At 40.3% G+C, this 19,763-nt stretch overlaps 1 protein-coding gene across 11 annotated transcripts in view; it reads left to right on the top strand.

Annotated features, from left to right (window-relative positions):
- The first annotated feature begins 4,400 nt into the window (after positions 1-4,400).
- trpm3 (transient receptor potential cation channel, subfamily M, member 3) overlaps positions 4,401-19,763 on the top strand; it is a 106,748-nt gene continuing 91,385 nt past the window's right edge. For 8 of the 11 annotated variants that reach the window (XM_069178560.1, XM_069178559.1, XM_069178554.1 and 5 more), the window contains exon 1: positions 4,402-4,834. In XM_069178560.1, coding sequence (XP_069034661.1) covers positions 4,745-4,834 — 90 coding nt within the window. In that variant the 5' untranslated portion in view covers positions 4,402-4,744. Of the gene's footprint in view, positions 4,835-19,763 lie in introns of all 11 variants that reach the window. The other 3 variants (XM_069178550.1, XM_069178552.1, XM_069178549.1) reach the window with 1 other exon arrangement.

Genomic DNA, 19,763 nt, shown 5'->3' with positions numbered 1-19,763 from the left:
TTGTTAGGAGGAGGCAGGTTCGGTAGATGGTTCGATACAACAGCAGATTTTGGTTCAGGAGAGCGCTTTTCATTTCCAGTCTCCAACCAACAGGCTTACTGTTGCCATGAGGATGTAGGTTGCATAACCTTAAGGCACAACATCGTTCTAATAATCATTTTAATCCAAGCCATTATCTTTCCCTAATCCTATTCAACTGGTTTTGTGTGTAAATCTAACCAGGCTCACTAATTTAGGAAACCCTACTGTGGGTCACATTGGGACAAATAACCTACAAGTGTATATAGTCGTATCGGTTGGAGGACTTTTTGTTTTTGCCATTGCTGATAACAAGGGAACTGATCTCTAATCATGTCCCTCAGTTCTACTCTCATAGACAAAGAAAGTCTGTTGCAACAACATGATAGATAAACTGATGCTTTATTTGTCCCCCTGGGAAAATTGTTTTGCAGCATAATCATGAGGCGTTCCATCACAACATCCCAGGGCCACTGTCACAGTCCTCACACACATACCCATACAAGCAGTCAAATTCTGTTCTGCGCTACATGTTATTCTTGCATTAATGTGGTTACAGATAGCCTATTAACTGTTCTGAGTCACCACACATGGGACTTGAATCAGCAGTTTACTCTATACTCCGAATCACAGAATTCAGGGGAATCGAATGGCAAATGCTTATACCGACATGAGGTTCATTTCAAACTAAATATTCTGCACTGAGGCAAGGTTGTGACATCCTGACATGACAATCCAAATGCTGAGTTTTAAGGCACCTGTGCAGGTGGGCCCTTCTCTTGCTCAATGCAGTTCAGGTGGTTCTGTTCAGTTTAGCAAATCTTATTAACAATAATGCTAGGACTCATTTTAAATTATTTTGTCTAAAAAAACATTGATAATATTCCTCAAATCTGTCTCATTCAGTCAGACAAACTGATCTTCACTCTTTCACAAGCAGTCTTTGTACAATAGCAGAGAGGAGTCGCATTTTCAATTAACGAGCTGCTCCTGGCTTCGCTTGAATGACAGGTTGAAATAGGCTTCTTTCTCCCTCCAGTCACAGTGCAGAGAGGTGATGTCGCAAGGTCTACCTGAAGCACAGATGCCTCTCAGAGTGAGTGGGCTGCAGCACACATCCACGCAGTGTCATTACATGTAGATGTTCTCACACACACCGTCAGTTGTACATCCGGCAGATCGTGACTACTCCTGCATCACGATCACACACTTTTACACACGTCTACTATTACATAAAGCAGCACCTTTAGAAGGCACATTAATCATCCTATGTCTAGGCTTACATAGCAGTATCGCCTTAAGCCAACAGTATCTTCTTTAAAAAAGTAATTCACTATAAATTACCACATTAAAACTCCTCTCCCCACTTCATCGGAAAACGTGATGTGACAAATTTGTTTTGGGATATTCGTTGTTTTGCCTCCACGAGCTGATACAAGCTCTCTGTGCTGAAGCACTTGAGTAATTCACAGCAATGTGCCTCTGCTAAGTTAATTGCCCACTGGGAGAAATGAATCACTGAACGAATACAATCTCATCTTGTCTGGTCTTGTTATCTGGCAGTGCTTTAATATATTTTTAACGTTGTGATAATTAATGTCGCCTTGAAGAGTGAGAGGATAAAACAAACAAGACGGACACTTGTGAGTGTGTTGAACAGGTGCCCTCTTATGGTAGAAGTGTGCATGTTGCCTTTTTGTCAGGAAGTTAAAGCAGACTGGACTTCCTCTGCCATGTATAACTGAACAAAAAAAAGGCAGACAATCTTTTTACTGTTGATGCAAAGTATCTGGTATTTTGATAATGTCTCTGTTCAGTTCCTAGAGTATTATATATGTGATATATATCACATAATCCCCGAATGCTCGGGGTGATACGGAGATGGGTATTGTGCATTAGAAGGTTGCCATCTAGAGTCAGGATGCCAACAGTGCAGGGTGATGCACGGAGCTGGTGTATTTGCTGAACCATTTCACAGGGTGAGATGGAGGAGTGGGAAATGAGAGGGTTGGGGGGAGGGAGGGATACACTCTCACTTTCCCCTGCTACCACCCTCTACTCCTATACACGCACGCACACACGCACACATGCACACACACACACACACACACACACACACACACACACACACACACACACACACACGCACGCACGCACGCACGCACGCACACACACATTCACCGTGTTTGGTTGACAGACAGATATCCCAGAGGTCTCAGCGGTCCTCAGGGGAGCGAGTGGTCAGTGAAGTAGACACTCTTGATGTCAGGGCAAAACACCTACTGACAGTGATGTGGTGACTCCAGAGAGTAATGAAGACATTTACTAATAGACTGAGACGTTCTCTACTATCATTGATGTATTTAAATATCATGCCTGCATGATGCAGTTTAAAAGCAATGTGTCATATAGGTTTTTTTTTCATATTGTGTTATATCACAGCAACTATTGTTTTGTGGATAATTGAAGGAAAAAAAAACCTCACTCAGTTCTTTTGTATAATGTTTAGCTTCCATGATAACTGTGACAGGATGTCTTGCTTCACAGAATGAGATGCTTTAACTACGTGCAAGCTTTGTTTTCCCCCCAAGGTTTTCTTTTATAAATATTGGGCAAATGGCTCTCTTTGTATATCGTCTCCAAATTATAGAGCTTAGTTTTTATTTGCATAGATTTAATGTCTCAGTTCAGCTCGAGTACGCTCTATGTTGCACGGGGACTTACAGATTTTAATGCTTAATGCAGCTGCATTCAATGTGGTATTAACTTGAGCCATTTTTAAACAGTGACAGTGTGCAGTACATCTAACAGGAGGCATCATGTTTTGTCATCGATACCTCTGAAACCTTTTTGCTTTTATTTCTGGACCAGAGGATCACACTGAATCCCTCTTCAACCAGTCCAGACAAGTCAGGTCTGTTCATTTTGTTCTTATCTTTTTGTTTTGGCGAGCATTTGGGAGTTTGAGTATTGTGTATCAGAAATCAGCAATCAGCTGAAGACAAACAGTCTGGGTGACTAGACCAACAAATGAAGAAAAAAATTGATGTCGCATTTGATCTTTTTTTTTCTTTTTCGGCAGTGTGCTTCACAATCAAGCATTGAAGTCTTGGAGAGCTGTACTACACTGATAAGGTTCAATATTGTTTATATGCTTTTGATTGTCACAACTCTGTGGATGGTCGTGTGAACCAATAGACAGTGAGAATAATCAATTAGCTTTTAATCAAACTTGAAAAGCTCAGGATTTTAAAGTAATTGATGGCAAATATTAATGTGAAATTTATACCTAAGGTGCTGAAAGGTGGTACAGTGTAAAACTAAAAATATTTACCTCTCAGTTGTTTAAAAAAAGGTGTGAAGAGGCTGAATAGCTGTTTTTTTTTAAATTCCTTCAGTCGAGAATTTCCTTTGATGTAGTTAGTACAACATTTTTCTATTTGGGTCATAAGGGTAGAGGAGAATGTGTATGGTCTTTGATTAATTTTATAATTACAGTGGAAAATTGATGCCAACACAGCAAAATTAATTGTATCTTATGAGGGAGGAAGATGTTTCGATGCTGGGAAGTATTAAAAATTTGTTCATGCAGTGTAACAGTCACATCAACACTCCGGTCTTTAATGTTTTTTTTTTCCAACCACTTTAGACATTTCTCTGCATGAATTGGATGTCTAACATGCAAATTTGTAAGTAGGTCGTAATCCTCTCCAGTGCCACAGCACAACGTTGTTTAATGTGCTTCCATCTTCAAGCTGCATCTGAATTCGCTCAACAACAGCTTTGACTCTGCACCCATTTCACTTTGGACCACCATACAGTGCCTCGTCTCTTCCGTTCCTCTCCATCTTGCCTTCTCTCTGAGTCTCTCCATCTCTCCTCTTTTCTTTTTTTTTTTCCAGGCACAGAAGCAATATTTTTCTGTTGCATCCTGTCTCCACAGTTTCAGTTTGTTCATCAGTTGTATGGGATCTTTTTTTTTTTTTATTATTATTTTTTTTAATCTTCTCTCTCTTTCTCTCTCTGTGTGTCTCTGTCTCTCTCTCTCTCTTCCATTCTCTGTGTTTTCATCTTGGAGACAGTAGTGCAGCCTCAAATCTAAGCCACTGCTCGTCAGGCTGCTCCGTTTATGCGCTCTGCGCTGCGCTGCTCTCCTTTCCTCTCCTCTCCTCTCCTCTCCCCTCTGCGCTGTACTGCACTGCTTGTCTCTCCTCTCCCCACATCTCCATCTCTCCTCCTTCTCTTTCTCCTTCCCTACCTGCATTGCTCTCACACTACGCGCTCCTGTCTCTGTTGTGCATTGCTGCGCCCTGCTCCGTTGTTTGGGAAATTACTGTACAGTGTTTTTTTTTTTTTTTTTTTTTTTTTTTTCGCGCCAGAGCACCTACTGGTGGAAGAGGAATCAGATGCTCCTGGTGCTGCAGGTTTGACTTGCCTTGGATTCTTTGGATCTGTGTGAGTTGCAGAGGAGAAGAAGACAGGAAGGGAGGGAAGAGAGGGCAGAGAGCTGCCTGGGTGAGAGCTTCATCTGCTTGGGGAAGTAAAGGCTTCAAGGTGGTGGCGGTAGTGGTTGTCCATCAAGGGTCATGCCCTGGGACTTGCGTGCTTTTCGGCAGTTGGAGTTGGAGACCCTCTCCCATTTTTGCCCCCCTAGTGGGGTAACATTGATCCTGGTGCCGGGAAAAGCTGCCGGGCACCAGTGGCTGCAACGTGAAGAGTGGACACCATGAACCAGCTGGATGCACCACGGCCACTCAACTGGACCATCAGGAAACTGTGCCATGCAGCCTTCCTGCCATCTGTACGCCTGCTAAAGGTAACATAACACAGGACAAGGGAATTAACTAGAAAATAGATGCCCAGGGAGATGTAGTAAAATGTGTCAGGCAGTCCTCCTGCTATCCTGCAGCTTTCCAAAGCAAGATAAGTAGAAAGAGGTGTAAGGATACAAAATGAATGCTTAAGAAGCTGCTATGCCACATCTTTGGTTTCCTTGGGGTGCACTTAGTTCATAAATCAGTGGATGTAAGGCAGTCATTAAGAAGGGATAGAGATAATAATGTTGCTGAAAATGAAGAGAACTCTGGCAAAGCTGGCAGTGTAACACTCTGAGGGGAGCTTAAAGGTTTGGAAATATGGGGATGCGCAAAGAGTGGAGGATAAAAATGGAGACAGGGGAAAAGCGGGAGCATGATGCTAGAGAGACGCTTGAGAAAGTGGGAAAGAGAAATGGAAGAAACGGTGACAGAGAAAGTGTGTTCGAAGAGAAAAAGCAAAACATAGTAAAAGAAATGGAAAGAAATCAGAGGGTGTTCACAGGGGACCGGTGTTTTTGAAGGTGTAAGCAGGAAATTGACAAATAAAAGAAGAGTAAGCAAAGGACTGAGAGAGGGGAAAGAATGTAGATGGCTGAATATGAGCGGAGAGGATTTGTACGGAAGGGTGAGCAGTAACGTAAACGGTCAGGACAGAGGAGCTTGAGGAAAACTGTAGATGTGCAACATCAAATGCCAGTAAACAGGTGTTAAAATTAATTCCTCAATGCAACTTAATGTGAAGAATTCCGTTTGGACATGTGTATTTTGCCAACGTTGTCCAGCTTTAGTTGGCAAACTAAACCATTTCCCCAAATCAACTGAGCAGAAGTGTGTAATCGGTGAATGCGTGTGTATTCATGTGTATGTGTGTATTCTGTGTATCTGAGCATGTTTGGGTGCATCTTGTGATTTGTAGCCTCTACAAATCCACAGTACCTTCACAGTGCTTGCTTATAGACATTTGTAGCGTAAGACCTCATCTTTATGCATTCATGTGCTTTTATAAGCCAGTTACAGGCACTCTGTGAGAAGGGCTATTGTCAGAGGTCTTGAATGCCTCTTCTTCACTCTCCTTTGATCTGGCTTTATCAAAGTGTCTCACAGAACAGTGTTGCTGTGATGTTGAACCACACAACCAGAGGGCCTGGGCTCATATTTCAGGCATTTGCATTTGTATAGCCTGGTTAAATGAATATCAATGTATTCCTTGATTGAATGTTCATAGAGTCTGTTTGTGTCTTTTAGTGTGTCTGGGTACATATGTGTGCTGTGGAACTGTACATGAGGATGCAGGGTTTTTTTTATACATGATTTTATCCCCAGAAATATTAAATATCAACATTTGTGTAAAGACATTTAAGAAATCCATTCCAAATACCCCCACAAGTTTCTGTAAATTCGGACAAATTAGATTTAATTGACTTTTTTTTTTTTTTTTTTTTTATCCCTAAGCTAAATCCGACTTAAGTAGAGGATAAAAATCAATTGAGGCTTTTTGAATTAAGTGCACTGAATCAGAGATTCCCTCTGTGGACTAATAACTACACACAAATGATTTAATTGGTATGTAGGGCAGCTAGCTGTGAATCAGAACATTTTCTACTCCCATATTCCCCTCCATGTGTCTAAAGACTATTTACGAAGCAGTTCCAGAATCGACAGCATCATTACCACAGTGCAGTGAAGCTAAGGAGATCCTCACTCTAATCATATTAAATAGTAGTTCTAAAATAATATATAAAACCGTGTGAATTTTCATTCAGGGTGGATCTTTGCTCTGAAATGACTCTGAGGTTAAACCTGTAGTGTGAAACATTTGTTGACCCCTTCTGACTTGTTATAGCTACATAGCCCACTCCAAATATTTTACAACTACTGCTCTGTCCAAGATCAATAACGTGACTTCCGTGGTTGCCCTCAGTCCCTTCTCTTCTTCCAGTGCTCCGACGAGGAAAAGCTACACCAGTGACTATCTTTGTTTGCGCTCGCCATCGATGTCTTTTTAAAAAAAAATCTTAATCCTTCCGAGAAACTTTTATTGGCTGCACACTATACTATTGCTCTCCTCGGTTGCAGTCACAATTATTGCTTCCCCCTCCCCCTTTCCGCTTCGGCAAAACAGTCACTGTTGGATGATGTAAAACGCGTCACTACTGGTGCCAGTGCGGTAATATCTCACCAGACACCAGATTTAAAAACTCCACATACTGTGAGATACGAGGTGCATTCAGAAAGTTCACTGACTGTTCCTGCTGCGCTCGAACATAGCATAACACAGTAATGCGCGTGGAGCAGGTTCAAGTGATGACCTTTGTGAGTAAGTATTCCAAGTTACGTTGCTTGTGCAACAACATTTTCCGACCATGAGTATGTTCACATTTGAAATTTCACCATACATTTGAGCACATCAAATTTGGTCAAATTCACAAAATCGGCAACAGAAACCCTTGAAATGCTTCAGAACTTCTACGGCGATGAAGCGCTGAGCCAGGCGAGGTGTTTTAAATGTGACGTAAGAATGCCAAAAGGGGCCGAATGTGATTATCTGAGATCACAGAATGTAGGTCAGGTCAGGAACACAACCAGGTGGGTTTTCATTGAGATTTTCAGGGTTGTGCATCATGAATTCTTCCCCCAGGGTCAGACTGTCAAAACAGAGTTCCACTGTGACGTTTTGAGGCTTCTGAGGGAAAACATTCAGTGCAAATGACCTGAAGTGTGATGTGATAGCATCATGACATTTGGCTCCCTTTGACTTTTGTCTGGTCCCCAAAGATTTGACACCAAATTTGATGTGATCTCTGCTCAAGTTTGAGTCCCATGGTGAAATAAAGAATTCACATTTACTAGTGGTCACAAAAACGCATTGGCAGCTCAACCTTCAGGCCTGGCCTGTGTTAGCATCATGGATTAACCTACAGTAAAGAGCTTTATGGTTCCTGAAATTGTGTTTGCTTTCTGTGAATTCTCCTATAGGGAGACATCAGGCTGTCAGTGTAAAATTAACCCAACAGGCTGTCATTATTGCTGGAAATTTCTGCATAACAAGCACTTTCTTCCTGTGTCCCTTCAACTTATTATCTGCCCCCTGCTGCCAAATGCTTAGTTATGCTTGTGTGACTATAATATATAGTCTGTCTTCCTTGGACAGGAAAATATGTCCAACAGATTTTGTGTGCGTGTTTGTGCTTGTGCATAGGTGTGTACTTGTGTTTGTGCACATGCTTTTCAATAAGTATGTGCATTTATAAAAACTGTGCTACTGGCACATTTGACATGCAGCAAATGGGCTCTGGGTAAACGCTGGTGTGGGAGCATATGATTGGCTACCTGTGGACTGCACAGAGGGGCAGAAACAGTTACAAAAAGTGCAGATAATAAGAACTGGAATGTTTATGTTTGATATCAATTGACATTTCAAATATGGATAACAGTCACAGTACATCATGACAGATCTGTTACCATATCTGTCTCCTCAGAGCTAACCAGTAATTTAGCTACACAACCATCCTAACCTGCTGGGACACACTGAGACCGTGTTTCTTTCATGATCTGATGGTGACACACTAAGTTCATTCTACCTTTCAAACTTTTTATCTGGACTGTTATGAAAGTGCTCCTTGCTAGAACCGGTTGGCACTACAGATTTAATAGAAATGTCTCTGTCAAACTTGAGTCTTCTTCTTAAAATAATCTTATATTTGCAACATTTGACAGCTGAGATTTTTACAAGTTTAAGCCTGGGATTTTGTGTGGGACTCAGCGGGATAACGTGTGAAATGGAAACAATAATGGAAAGAGAATCGGAAATGGAAAATCTTCTTTCATCCTCTTATGGCGACCTTAATACTTTTTTCAATTCTAGTTGTTTCAAGCATGCACTTCTGTCTATTCTTTGGCTTTTTATGATGACAGCCTTTCTTATCTCCTACATTTTGATTGTGTGTTTGATTCTTGCTTTTTATCATCATACTATATGAAGTTGTCCTCACTACCTCTTCCCCATCAGTTTTAAGGGAATTTTATTTTACATCACCTCACCTGCCTTGGAGATGAGAGCTTTCACACCTTTGCAGTGCCATGCAGTAACTGTATAAAGAAAGTGCAGCATACAGTAAATACAGTAACAGTTTTCAGGAAGTTGTCCAGTTTCAGCCCTCCCTCTCTTGTCTTTACCTTCCATCTTTTCTCTTTGGTGTCTTGTCCGTCTTGTGGTCTTTCTCTGTTTCATCCTCTTCCTGGGCATCTTCCTCTTTTTGTTTCTGTCTCCTTTTTCCTTGTCTCTCTCTTCCTTTTCTATGCCATTGCTTCCCATAATCATAAAGCACAGATAACACTCCATCTTATGAAAAATAAAACGGGGGGTGGAATGTGCTGCTAAAAAAATGTCTCTTTCTAAAAATAAATCTGTTACATAAAAAGGTACACTGTTCCAGTGCTTTATACAAACTAGCTGTTAGAAGTAACTGTGAATTGGAGTTCATCTTACGCAGCAATCTAAATTAATGATATTTGTAAAAATCTCTTATTCTCAATGTGAATTTTAACACCTACAATGTACAGTATAATCAAGGAGCAAAAGTACATTCTGTCACCCATAGGTGGCACCACCCATTTTTGTATCAGTGGATGCAGTAAGGTAGTTTGAGTAAATCTCATAGATTGCTGTGGACCTAACTAATGTTAAAAGACAGATTTTTCAGAGGTTAAAAGGTTATAAAAAGAAAATATTTATTTAATTGTTAAAAAAAAAAAGCCATTTTCTTTAAAAAAAAAACAACACATATATATAAAGCTTCCTTGTATACACATTTCTACTCTTTTAGTTTAAGGTATGTCACATGTTCCTAATATTTACATTGCATGACACCAGAACTATCACAATATACTAAATTAAGCTGTGTAACTGAAAAAAAACACACAGTTTACATATAAAAAGATGAAAAAGCATTAAGTGGAATTCAGCAGTACAAAGAAAACTATCTGGTCATCCAATATTCCTGCATACTATTCACTATTGTTTTGGAAGGCATTGAAGGTCAGTGTTGTTTCTTCCAAAATCCCCACACTGATTTTCTCTCTTACTTCCACACATACAGACAGATCCTAATGTGTTGAGAACAAATGCTTGTTGAATGAAACTGGAGGAAACTGTGTTGTCACACGCAAGCCGAAGGGAAGGTTCTCTCCCCTTTCTTTCTCTTTTTAATTTTTTTGTGTAAACAGGCCTCAGAGTTGCAAGATGCCTCAAAACTCGCTTGTTTATGTCTTAATATAACCAGCAAATGCAGCATTTATGACATTTCAATTAAAACATTATCGCGCTAATGAGCCAAAACGAGAACACAAGCTGCCAATTAACACCTCATTCCTTTATTGAGCTGCACAAAGACTATATATTTCCTATTTGCCATTCTTCTACACAACATCATGGGAAGTGAAACAAGCCATGGGTACATTTGTTTTTTTTAATGCTTTCTTTAATGTTTGAATCTTTAAACAAGAAACCAGCTTGTGGAAACAATGTGTTATTATGCTTTTTGTAGTTTTTGTTTATAAATGCAGTTGTCCTGAATTAATGCAACAGATAGTAAAGAATGATTCTACATAACAGTCAGCTGCTGAATAATTTATGAGAATTGATACTGAAAGGTCCTGCAGTTTCCGAATAAATGTATAATTTGGCAAACCACCTCCAGCCTTTATACTGTTGGAGTTTCTCACGTGCTTGCGTACAAACAACAGTGACACACACGCACAAATGCAAATTACATACAGTATCTATCCATTCTCAACTCTGTCCCTTGAGCAGCAGCACCCATGACACCAGCAGTAGAGTTATGAACTCTGAACATTGACCTTGAGCCTCTAAGCTGCGCTGGGGGATTTAATTATGAATAAGAACTATAAATTGTGAATCCTCCAGGTATGCATTATCCACTCTACATCCTGTGGTGGAAAGGTTGACACTGGTACTAAGATAATTTATAGTCTGTATTTATTTATATGATACTTGGGTTGTGTCAAGGTTTATGCATGTAGTCTGTAGTGGTTGAATTTTATGTGTAACTTTATGCTACGACATTGTGTAGTATTGTATCACCTAGCCTTTCAAGTATTTCTCCATCAGCCTTTAACAGCATGTAGACATGGATGATAAGAATACCTGGGTGGAAATGACAGTGATATTCCTATTGTTGAGGATTTGTATTTTCTTATTTCTAGTACATGATGAATATATCCTTAAAGCACAAATAAGTTGAATAGGAAAAAGGCTTGTGCACTCTTTTACCAGGAATTAAATAAGAACATTGACACATAATATTTTTAATTCAATTCAATTCAATTTTATATATATATAGCACGAAATCACAAATCAGGTTATTTCATGGCACTTAACACATTAAAGTCCTTACGGCAGAACTTTACAACATTACAACAATTCCCACATAAGTGAGGAAGGAAAAACTCCCTTTTAAGGGAAAAAACCTCCCTCTTAACAGAAAGAAACCTTTTACAGAACCAGTTTCAGAGGTGGGCGGACATCTGCCTCGACCGGTTGGGGTGAAGGGAGAGCAGAGAGATTAAAGGACAGCGTAGAGATCCAAAACATGAGCTGTTGGTGGGGCCGACAGTCACAGAGGAGAGACATGCAGCTCCATGGCCGGGGACGTCTGACAAAGAAAGAACAAAAACTACGTGAGCGAGGGAACTGAATGGAGAGGCAACAGATAAAAGCAAAAACTATGGGAGAGTATATTTGAGAGTGAAAGAGTGACAGGAAAGAAGCTCAGTGCATCACGAGGTCCCCCAGCAGCCTAGGCCTATACTGGATTTAATTTGCGGGATTATCTCTTGGGGATTGATTGATTTAATGCTGCTCTTGCTTTAAATTGTTCTGCTTTTATTACCTAAATTGGGATCGATAGTATACTTTTACAATTAAACATGAACTATGGCGCTCTTGTTCCCAGCAGCTCGTTAGTTGACCTGAGATGGCCAGTCCAAGCGTAGTTGCGGTTTGGCGAAGCCTCCGAAATGAAATATTTTATTTATTTATGTATTATTATTAAAATAATATTATTAGCAATAAACTCACATCAAACTCAAATTTACTGATTGATGGTGCCTTATTGCTTTCTTTAAGCAGTTTGTAGAGTTAGCATTGTTGCTTTAGCATACCCTGCTGGTGATAAATGGTGATATCGCCTGTGAAATGGCTTTTTCCAATTACATTTAGTCTCGTGTTGTTGCAACCTGTATGCTGTGATTTTCAGTTTGTTGACCTCCTCAAGACTGTGCCCATCCCACAACCCCACAACTCCACCGGGAAAAAAAAAGAGAAAAGATTTGGAGCACCAGCTGCTACTGTGCAGAACCAGCTTGTTCAATCAGTTAAGCAAGGGGGTGGTTGTTTTACGTACATTATTGGATATTCATATATGCATAGTTCCTTGGGAGGTAATTTGCAATCAATAGCAACCTTATCAATAGGTCAACAATGAATCAATAAAAAAATCAACACATTTCCATTAACTTACTCCCGCGCATAATTGTCAAGGCTGTTAAGATAATGAAAAGGCACGCCGAGGTGGAAGGGGTGGATGGGAAAGTATTGAAATTCCGACTGCAAGAAACTAAAATTAGAGGCTCTCTAATCATCGGAGAGCTGGAGGCATATTGTTACTGAGGCCTGTGTAGTCAATCAAGCTGTTCATGTTGAACTGAAGCCAGAAAATCAGTACGACTTTGATACAAATACAGCAAGATTAGTCCAGGTTTTGAAATCAGCAACATGGGCAGCAACAGTTCAGCACTTCGGACTCTGAGCTCTGATACTGACGACACAGACGCAGTCCTAATCCCGTTTGAGTTGAGATTTTATTCACTACAGCAAATGTTATTCACAAGATGATCATTAACATCATGTATTACTTACCATTATTTTTCTATCAATTAGTGCTAATTATTATTTTAGTCTCAAACAAATGTTGGGATTTCAGGTTGAAAAATTTGACATTTATTAACATTATATCTGCACTGTACTTCGGATTTAGTTAAATTAGCTTCAGTGACAAAAGTCACATGATGTGAACAGTTCCACAGCGTTTGAACAAAGAGTGATTATTTTCTACTACGTCCCCCTCGTTTTGTCTTATGTGCTGTCAAAAGTGAATATATGGTGTAGGTGTTGAAAGTTTGAAAATAATCTTTGCTCAGATTATATTTTAAAGTACAGACCGACAGTTTTCATAACGTTAGAATATGAATAGATTAACAAGTCTTGTCCAAAAGACAATTGGGACTTTGGCAGCCGATAGCAGAGTGTGAGTTTCAGTGTGTGTGAAACGTAGGTTTGCATACATGCAATTATTAAAATCTGCACTGATAGTTTCACCTGTTTAAACCTTGGACAAACTAAGACGATTGGATGCATAGGCATAGCTGTCTCTGCATGTCTGAGCATGTGGTCGTCTGTGAATAATTGATATGGCCTTGGTGACTGTGGTGTGTATCTTTGAGTGCATATGAAAGGTTGAGTCATAACTTCTTCAGATTCTAGCCTATTATAAACGCTATGCAAGCCTCTGGTTGGGTGGACTGTTTGTTGACCCAGCTCAAGCTTCAAAAACATGAACGAAAATTCTTAATTTTCACAGCCAGCCTGCTGGTTGCTGAAATTAAGGTGCCATTTATCATGCAAAAACAAAAAACTGAGAAGATTGAATGTTATTGTTTTCACTGTGTGCATATTGCTGATTTAATATTTTTCTCAACACTGAAGGAGATCAGGCATTTTGGAGCTGCACATGGTGGTATTTCTTGCATAAACAGTAACACTAGTTTGGCCTTTATCATTTTACGGCATCAAATGATAACAGTGTTTTTGTATTAGTTTGTATTCCTTCATTTTTGGGCTGCGTGCACATATAGTAGTTTATGCCTCAGACTTTTGGCATACACATTAATCAATGTAGAGATGTTTATTGAATTTTAATAGCAGGCTGAATTTTTTTGAAAAATGTCTTAAGTTTCTTTACACAAAGATAGAAAATGAGCATTATTGTTTGTTTGCCATGAAAATAGAGCATACCTGGCACCTTGTCTGTTGTGTTGGAGGGCTGGTTTTATTATATAAAAACTGCTGAAAGAGAATAGAATTATTTTTGACAGAAAGGGTCTTTTTACAAAATGCTTTGATCAGAGAGATCGTCGGAGCAGAGCGCTCTCTCTCTGCCTGTCCTGCTTCAGGGCTGAACATCATCACTCTCTTGATCTGTACCCTTGTCTGTCCACTCTCAACGTTTCCTCCCTGCTTCTCCATTGGCGACTCTGTCACTCTGATCAGTACCCTATTCAACTGTTTCCCCACCTCTTCTGACCTAGAAAAAGTAAGCTGTCAGAGCTTACATCTTATTCAGTTTTATTTGAACTATTACATGCATTTTTTTTGTATTCAGATAGACAGATAGACAGATAGATAGATAGATAGATAGATAGATAGATAGATAGATAGATAGATAGATAGATAGATAGATAGATAGATAGAGCATCCATAATTATCATCCTGCAAGAGAGCAATGCCACATTTAAAGAAATAATTCAACATTTATTTGCTTTCTTACTTAGAGTTAAGAGACAAAGTTGACACCACTCTCATGTATGTCTGTAAAGTAGAAACAAAGAGGCGGGGGTCAAGCAAGTTTACTGTAGATGACATAAAGCCTGCAAGTCCTTGCTGGTTGCCTGACTACCTCACAGTGATGACAAAACTGCAGAAAGTCTCTGTGTCCGGCTTCAGGCCAACAAACAGTTCCAATGCGTAACTTCCTGGAAAAACAACACCTTGTCATGTACGTCTCTGTTTGTGTTCAGCAAATGAAGCGCACTATCTGTTTTCTGCTGTTCCAGCCTTTATGCTACATTAGAAAAACTTATCTGAATAGTCATTTTATATTATACTGCTATTGAGTGTCTATGTCTTCTATATATTTTTTAAAATGTTAAACTCTCCTGGGAGAAATAGCTGCACGCAGTGCTCCAAATCTTGGCTGCACCGTTGTTGCAAGGATCAATACAGACAGAATATCGGCAATCACAGGTCAAAAATATCTATTGTGGGCAAAAAAAATGTAGGTGTTTCAGCATCATCAGTAAAACCTGCAGACATTAATACTTGGAGAGGAGTGGGGACAAAAAGCCAATCGGCATAGAAGATACATACTGTAATGGCACAATAGAATACACTTAGGATAGAACGGCCCCCTTAAATAATGAAAATAAAGGAGAACTCGTGTGTATTGTGCCCACAATAAATTTAAGTTGGTTGATCTTTGAGTGCTGGTATTCTGTCTGACATAGAATAATGGAGCTGGCTCAACAGATGAGCCAGCCCACAAGATTTCTATAGTTCAAATGTCTCATTTTGATACTGGCACTTGGACCTGATCACGCTCCGGCATTGTTCTGTTGTCCAGCTGCCCAGCACTCTGCTGCTCTGCCCAGCGACTGAAAGTGGGACAGATCATTGGTCATTTTTTATGCCACACACACAAATACTTTTTTTCACTGCCTGGTTGCTCTTCTCTGTCTACATGTATGTCTTTACTTAAATCCGTTAATGCTTTTTTAGTCGAGTGTTCAGTAAGAATTTTTAGGTGTTTTAACCACTCAAAGGTATAGGCAGGAACAGGACCTATTTTTCCACTCTACCCTCTACTTTTTTTTATGATACCTGTTGAGGAAGAGTTCACACCTTGCTGTTTTGCCTCTCTATCCTCTCATAAATGTTCTCTTATTTAAACATTTTTCTTTCTCCACCACTCCCCACTGTCTTTGTACAGTGTTTTACTGCTTTCTTCTCCTCTGTTCTCTGCTCTTTGTCAGCAGCTGCCTCTTATTCTGTAGCCAATCTCCCCACCAGCACTCATTTCTTTTAGCTCACACAATGGATTGTTTTGTGATCTCACTCAGGTCATTAGCTGCTAGTGGTGGCATCTTAAATCATGCTAGGGCAGATTCAGTTCCTCTGAATGCCTCCTCCAAAATGTTTCCCTGTGCTGTCATTGTTGGATCAGCACACATGCTGGAACCCCAAAACAAAAATACACATGCTGCCAAATATCATGCACACACATTTACATACATGCAGGTACATTAGGAGTCTGCACTCAGTGGAGGCATTAAGGTTTTTTTCCTCTGCTAAAATGATAGACAGACACACACACACACACACACACACACACACACACACACACACACACACAAACACACACACACACACACACACACACACACACAAACACACACACACACACACACACACACACACACACACACACACACACACACATATCTCCAAACTCCCTGCTGGCTAGAATGTAGTGGTCACATGCGAAGCAATTTCACAGCTGTTGGTCTGAACCACCCCAGCACCTGAAACTTCATTACATTACACTGGCACTGGTTTGCTCTACATGTAACACAGCATAGTGAAGTGCAATAGCTCTTGTTGTGGCCTTGAATGTGGCAGTTCATGATTATGATGGCAACATGCACAGTGCTCCCGTCCTATTGCCAGTGGTCGGGTAAACAGTTTACAGAATATGGAGTATAAAAGAGCTACACAAGCAGAACATTTGGCTACATCAATCCGGACATATGCGACCTGGCAGTGATCGGACTACGAGCCACCTTCGGGCGACCTCCGAATGTGGCCCGAACAGATCAGAACTCAATGCTTCCCGAGTGTGTTTTCACCTGTACTTTTGCTGGCTACTTGTGGTCCGATCACGGCCAGGTCGCAAATGTCCGGATTGAAATAGCCAAATGGAAACAGTGTCTATATGCCATTAACTAAATTCACGCCTTCTGATCAGTGTTCTGGTGGTCGAAATATGGTCACTTGTAGCTCCAAAAAAAATAAGATGCCAATGCTCAAAACGCCAGACTTAAGATTTTCAAATGACAGTTCACAAACTAATGCGAGACGTCCCTGTGACTGTTGTTCCTAACCAGCGAGCTAACATGTTGAAAACAGAAATTGAAAAATGGCCACAAAAATGGTGACAACTTTGGATATTGTTAGTGGTACAGATCCATGACTCATTACTAATTGGATAGAGTTGTAATGATACTTTTAATAGAACTGATTTCCCTCCCCAGCAAGATGGAAGAAGTGGATCAGGAGTCTGCACTCAGTGGAGGCATTAAGGTTTTTTTTCCTCTGCTAAAATGATGGACACACACACACACACACACACACACACACACACACACACACACACACACACACACACACACGCGCACACACACACACACACACACACACACACACACACACACACACACACACACACACACACACACATACATGCATGTGATTCATGAAGAGCATGAAAGGTCTTTGAAGATCAGCTGTAATACTAAGCCTCAATTTCTAAATCTGGTGAAAAAAATAGGCTGGATTCTTGTGTGTCACTATGAGCCTCAAAGGAATGAACACTACACGTATGCAAATTGTCCTCTCCATCTTTTCCTCCCCTGCATCACAGCCTTTATCTCTGTGCTTCTGTCTCTTTTACTCTTCGTATCTACCCAAGACCTCTTACCATCTATCACTACAAATATTGTCCCCTTTAAATTGGATATGCAGCTCTAAATCTAACGGCAAAGCTTTAGGACAGCACCCTATGGAATTCTACTAGCTGCAGACAGTGTGGGTGCATCTGCAAGTGTGTATGTACATGTGTATGTATAAGTGCATCTATGATCCAGTATAAAGAGAGAGAGAGACAAAAAGAGAGAGTGTGTAATTTGGGTTAAAGTTGTGTATGTGAGAAACATTAGAAGGAGATGTGTGAAAATGTGTGCGGCTGTAAATTGGATACTGGGACATGGAAAATGAAAGTGAACAGCATGGCCACACAGAGCTATTTTTGTCCTTCCATCCATTTCTCAGTCAGTCTCATGCTCTCTGTTGTGGATTCCTCCCTCTACCACCTTCTCCCCAACTTTATACATCTCTTTTTCCTCTCCCCAGTCGTCTCTCTCCTCTTGCTTATTTTCCAGTATACCTGACATATTTGTGGCGCGATCAGCCCAGTCCAACCAATCCATCCTCTCATTCTCACCTTTTATGGGAAAGTAACACTTCCATCTTCTACTGTGGTTAAAGCTCCTACCCTGAAGGGATGGCTGTCGTTTTACATCTAAAAGGTTGTTTTAGCAGTGCTCCACTTTGGCTTCCAAAGTGCAGTTTTTGTAGCAGTCAGTCTAAAATTATCTCTGCAATCCTCTCATAAATCACGTCCACACACTGCCTTTTTAAATGCTTTGCAAAATTTTGCATCCAAAGGAAAATTTCTGTTTTTTCCAGATTTATTGTGTAATATTTTTAATTATGTAGTCAGTTTTTTTTTTTTATATGTATATATTCACACTGCACTGAAGTATCACTTTTGTTATGCCCCTGAGGAGAATTCTTAGGAATATTCTGCAATAGTTTATGCAGGATTTCCCCCCCACTTCTTTTCATCTTTTCTTACCCACTTATACAGTAGACAGCTCAGTTATGGTACATTAATCTGTATCTAAAAAAAAAAACACTTTCTTCCTCAGCTCAGGGAAGAGAAGTTTTTTCTCCAGGTAGAAATGAGGGTCACTGTGGCTGGCTAGATAAATAGCAAATTAGTGTTTATTGGACAGGATTGATCCAAAATAAAATCAAAATACAGTCAATGGGTCCTTTCTATGAACTGTTAATGTATGAAACATTTTGTTTCACAGAGCAGTTTGTTGGTATTTCAGCCTGAAGTGTTTTGAACAGTGGTTCCCATGTGCACACAGAAGGCACAGATATAATCCAAAAGCATTAATTGTCATTTATACAAACAATTCTTTGCACCCTAAAATTCACCTTATATACTTGTACATGGCACTCTACAGCTCTACATTTATGATATTTCTGTAAATAGACACACACCGCTTCTTTCTGTTCATGAATATTGTGCGGTGCACAGACATATAGTATCGATATTCCAACAGTGTGCCCTTTAGAGTGTGCACCAATAGTGGCAGAACATCAAGAGGATTATACACTCTGTGAGGACAACCAGAGACTTAGACAGCACTGCTCTCTCTGCCCGCCTTTCAGCCTCATCCCAAAAGGCAGGAGGAAAGTAGGATGCATCACTTTCCCAGAGAGTAGAAAGAGAGAATTAGGGATGACGGGGTAGGCAGAAAAAAGAAAAGAAAAGACGCAATTGTAGATGGAAAATTAGGAAGTTAGCTTCGAGCTGAGCGAGTACAGATGAATGAAGGAGCAGACGGAAAGAGGATGCAGGAAGTCTGTGTAATGGTGAACGTGTGCCCGGTGTTCTGTTGGATAGTTGGCAGGTGCTGTGCCGCTGAGCACCAGCTCCAGTCCTGCCAGCAACCTTATGTAATGAGGCTATATCCCTGCCACTCCACCAGGGTGAGAGGTGCAGCGGCACAGTGCCATAAAGAAATATTGAGCTAGAGATCATTTAAAGGAAAACATGAATGGGACTTGCTTGCTCAGCTTTTCATTCACATTTTGGCTCGTAACAGATGACATCTCATGCTGTGCCTCAGTCAGGTGTGTTGAACTGGGTACACTTTAGAAATAACACGTTCATATGTGAACGGTCTCGTGTATTTGACTTGAAAGGACGTTTCACTTTCATTGCAATTGGATTTGTTGCTAAACCATTAATATGTTAATCAATGTAAAGTACTGACCACTATGACTCACAACAGAGTGGCTATGGAAACTGACATTTCATCTGCTTTTTGTCATTTTAAATGACAATAAGTAGAAATGTGGCTGGTGAGGCCCCCACAGCCACCAAGAGGCCATCAAACCGTGAAATTACAAATATGTAATCCTCTACTCTCTTCTTTTTG

This window comes from Embiotoca jacksoni, unplaced genomic scaffold (assembly GCF_022577435.1).
Source record: "Embiotoca jacksoni isolate LCO1_2020_lvr unplaced genomic scaffold, fEmbJac1.0.p SCAF_8, whole genome shotgun sequence".
Lineage (NCBI taxonomy): Eukaryota > Metazoa > Chordata > Actinopteri > Embiotocidae > Embiotoca > Embiotoca jacksoni.
The sequence above is the reverse complement of the archived record's forward strand: the minus strand, read 5'-3'. Positions and strand labels throughout refer to the sequence as shown.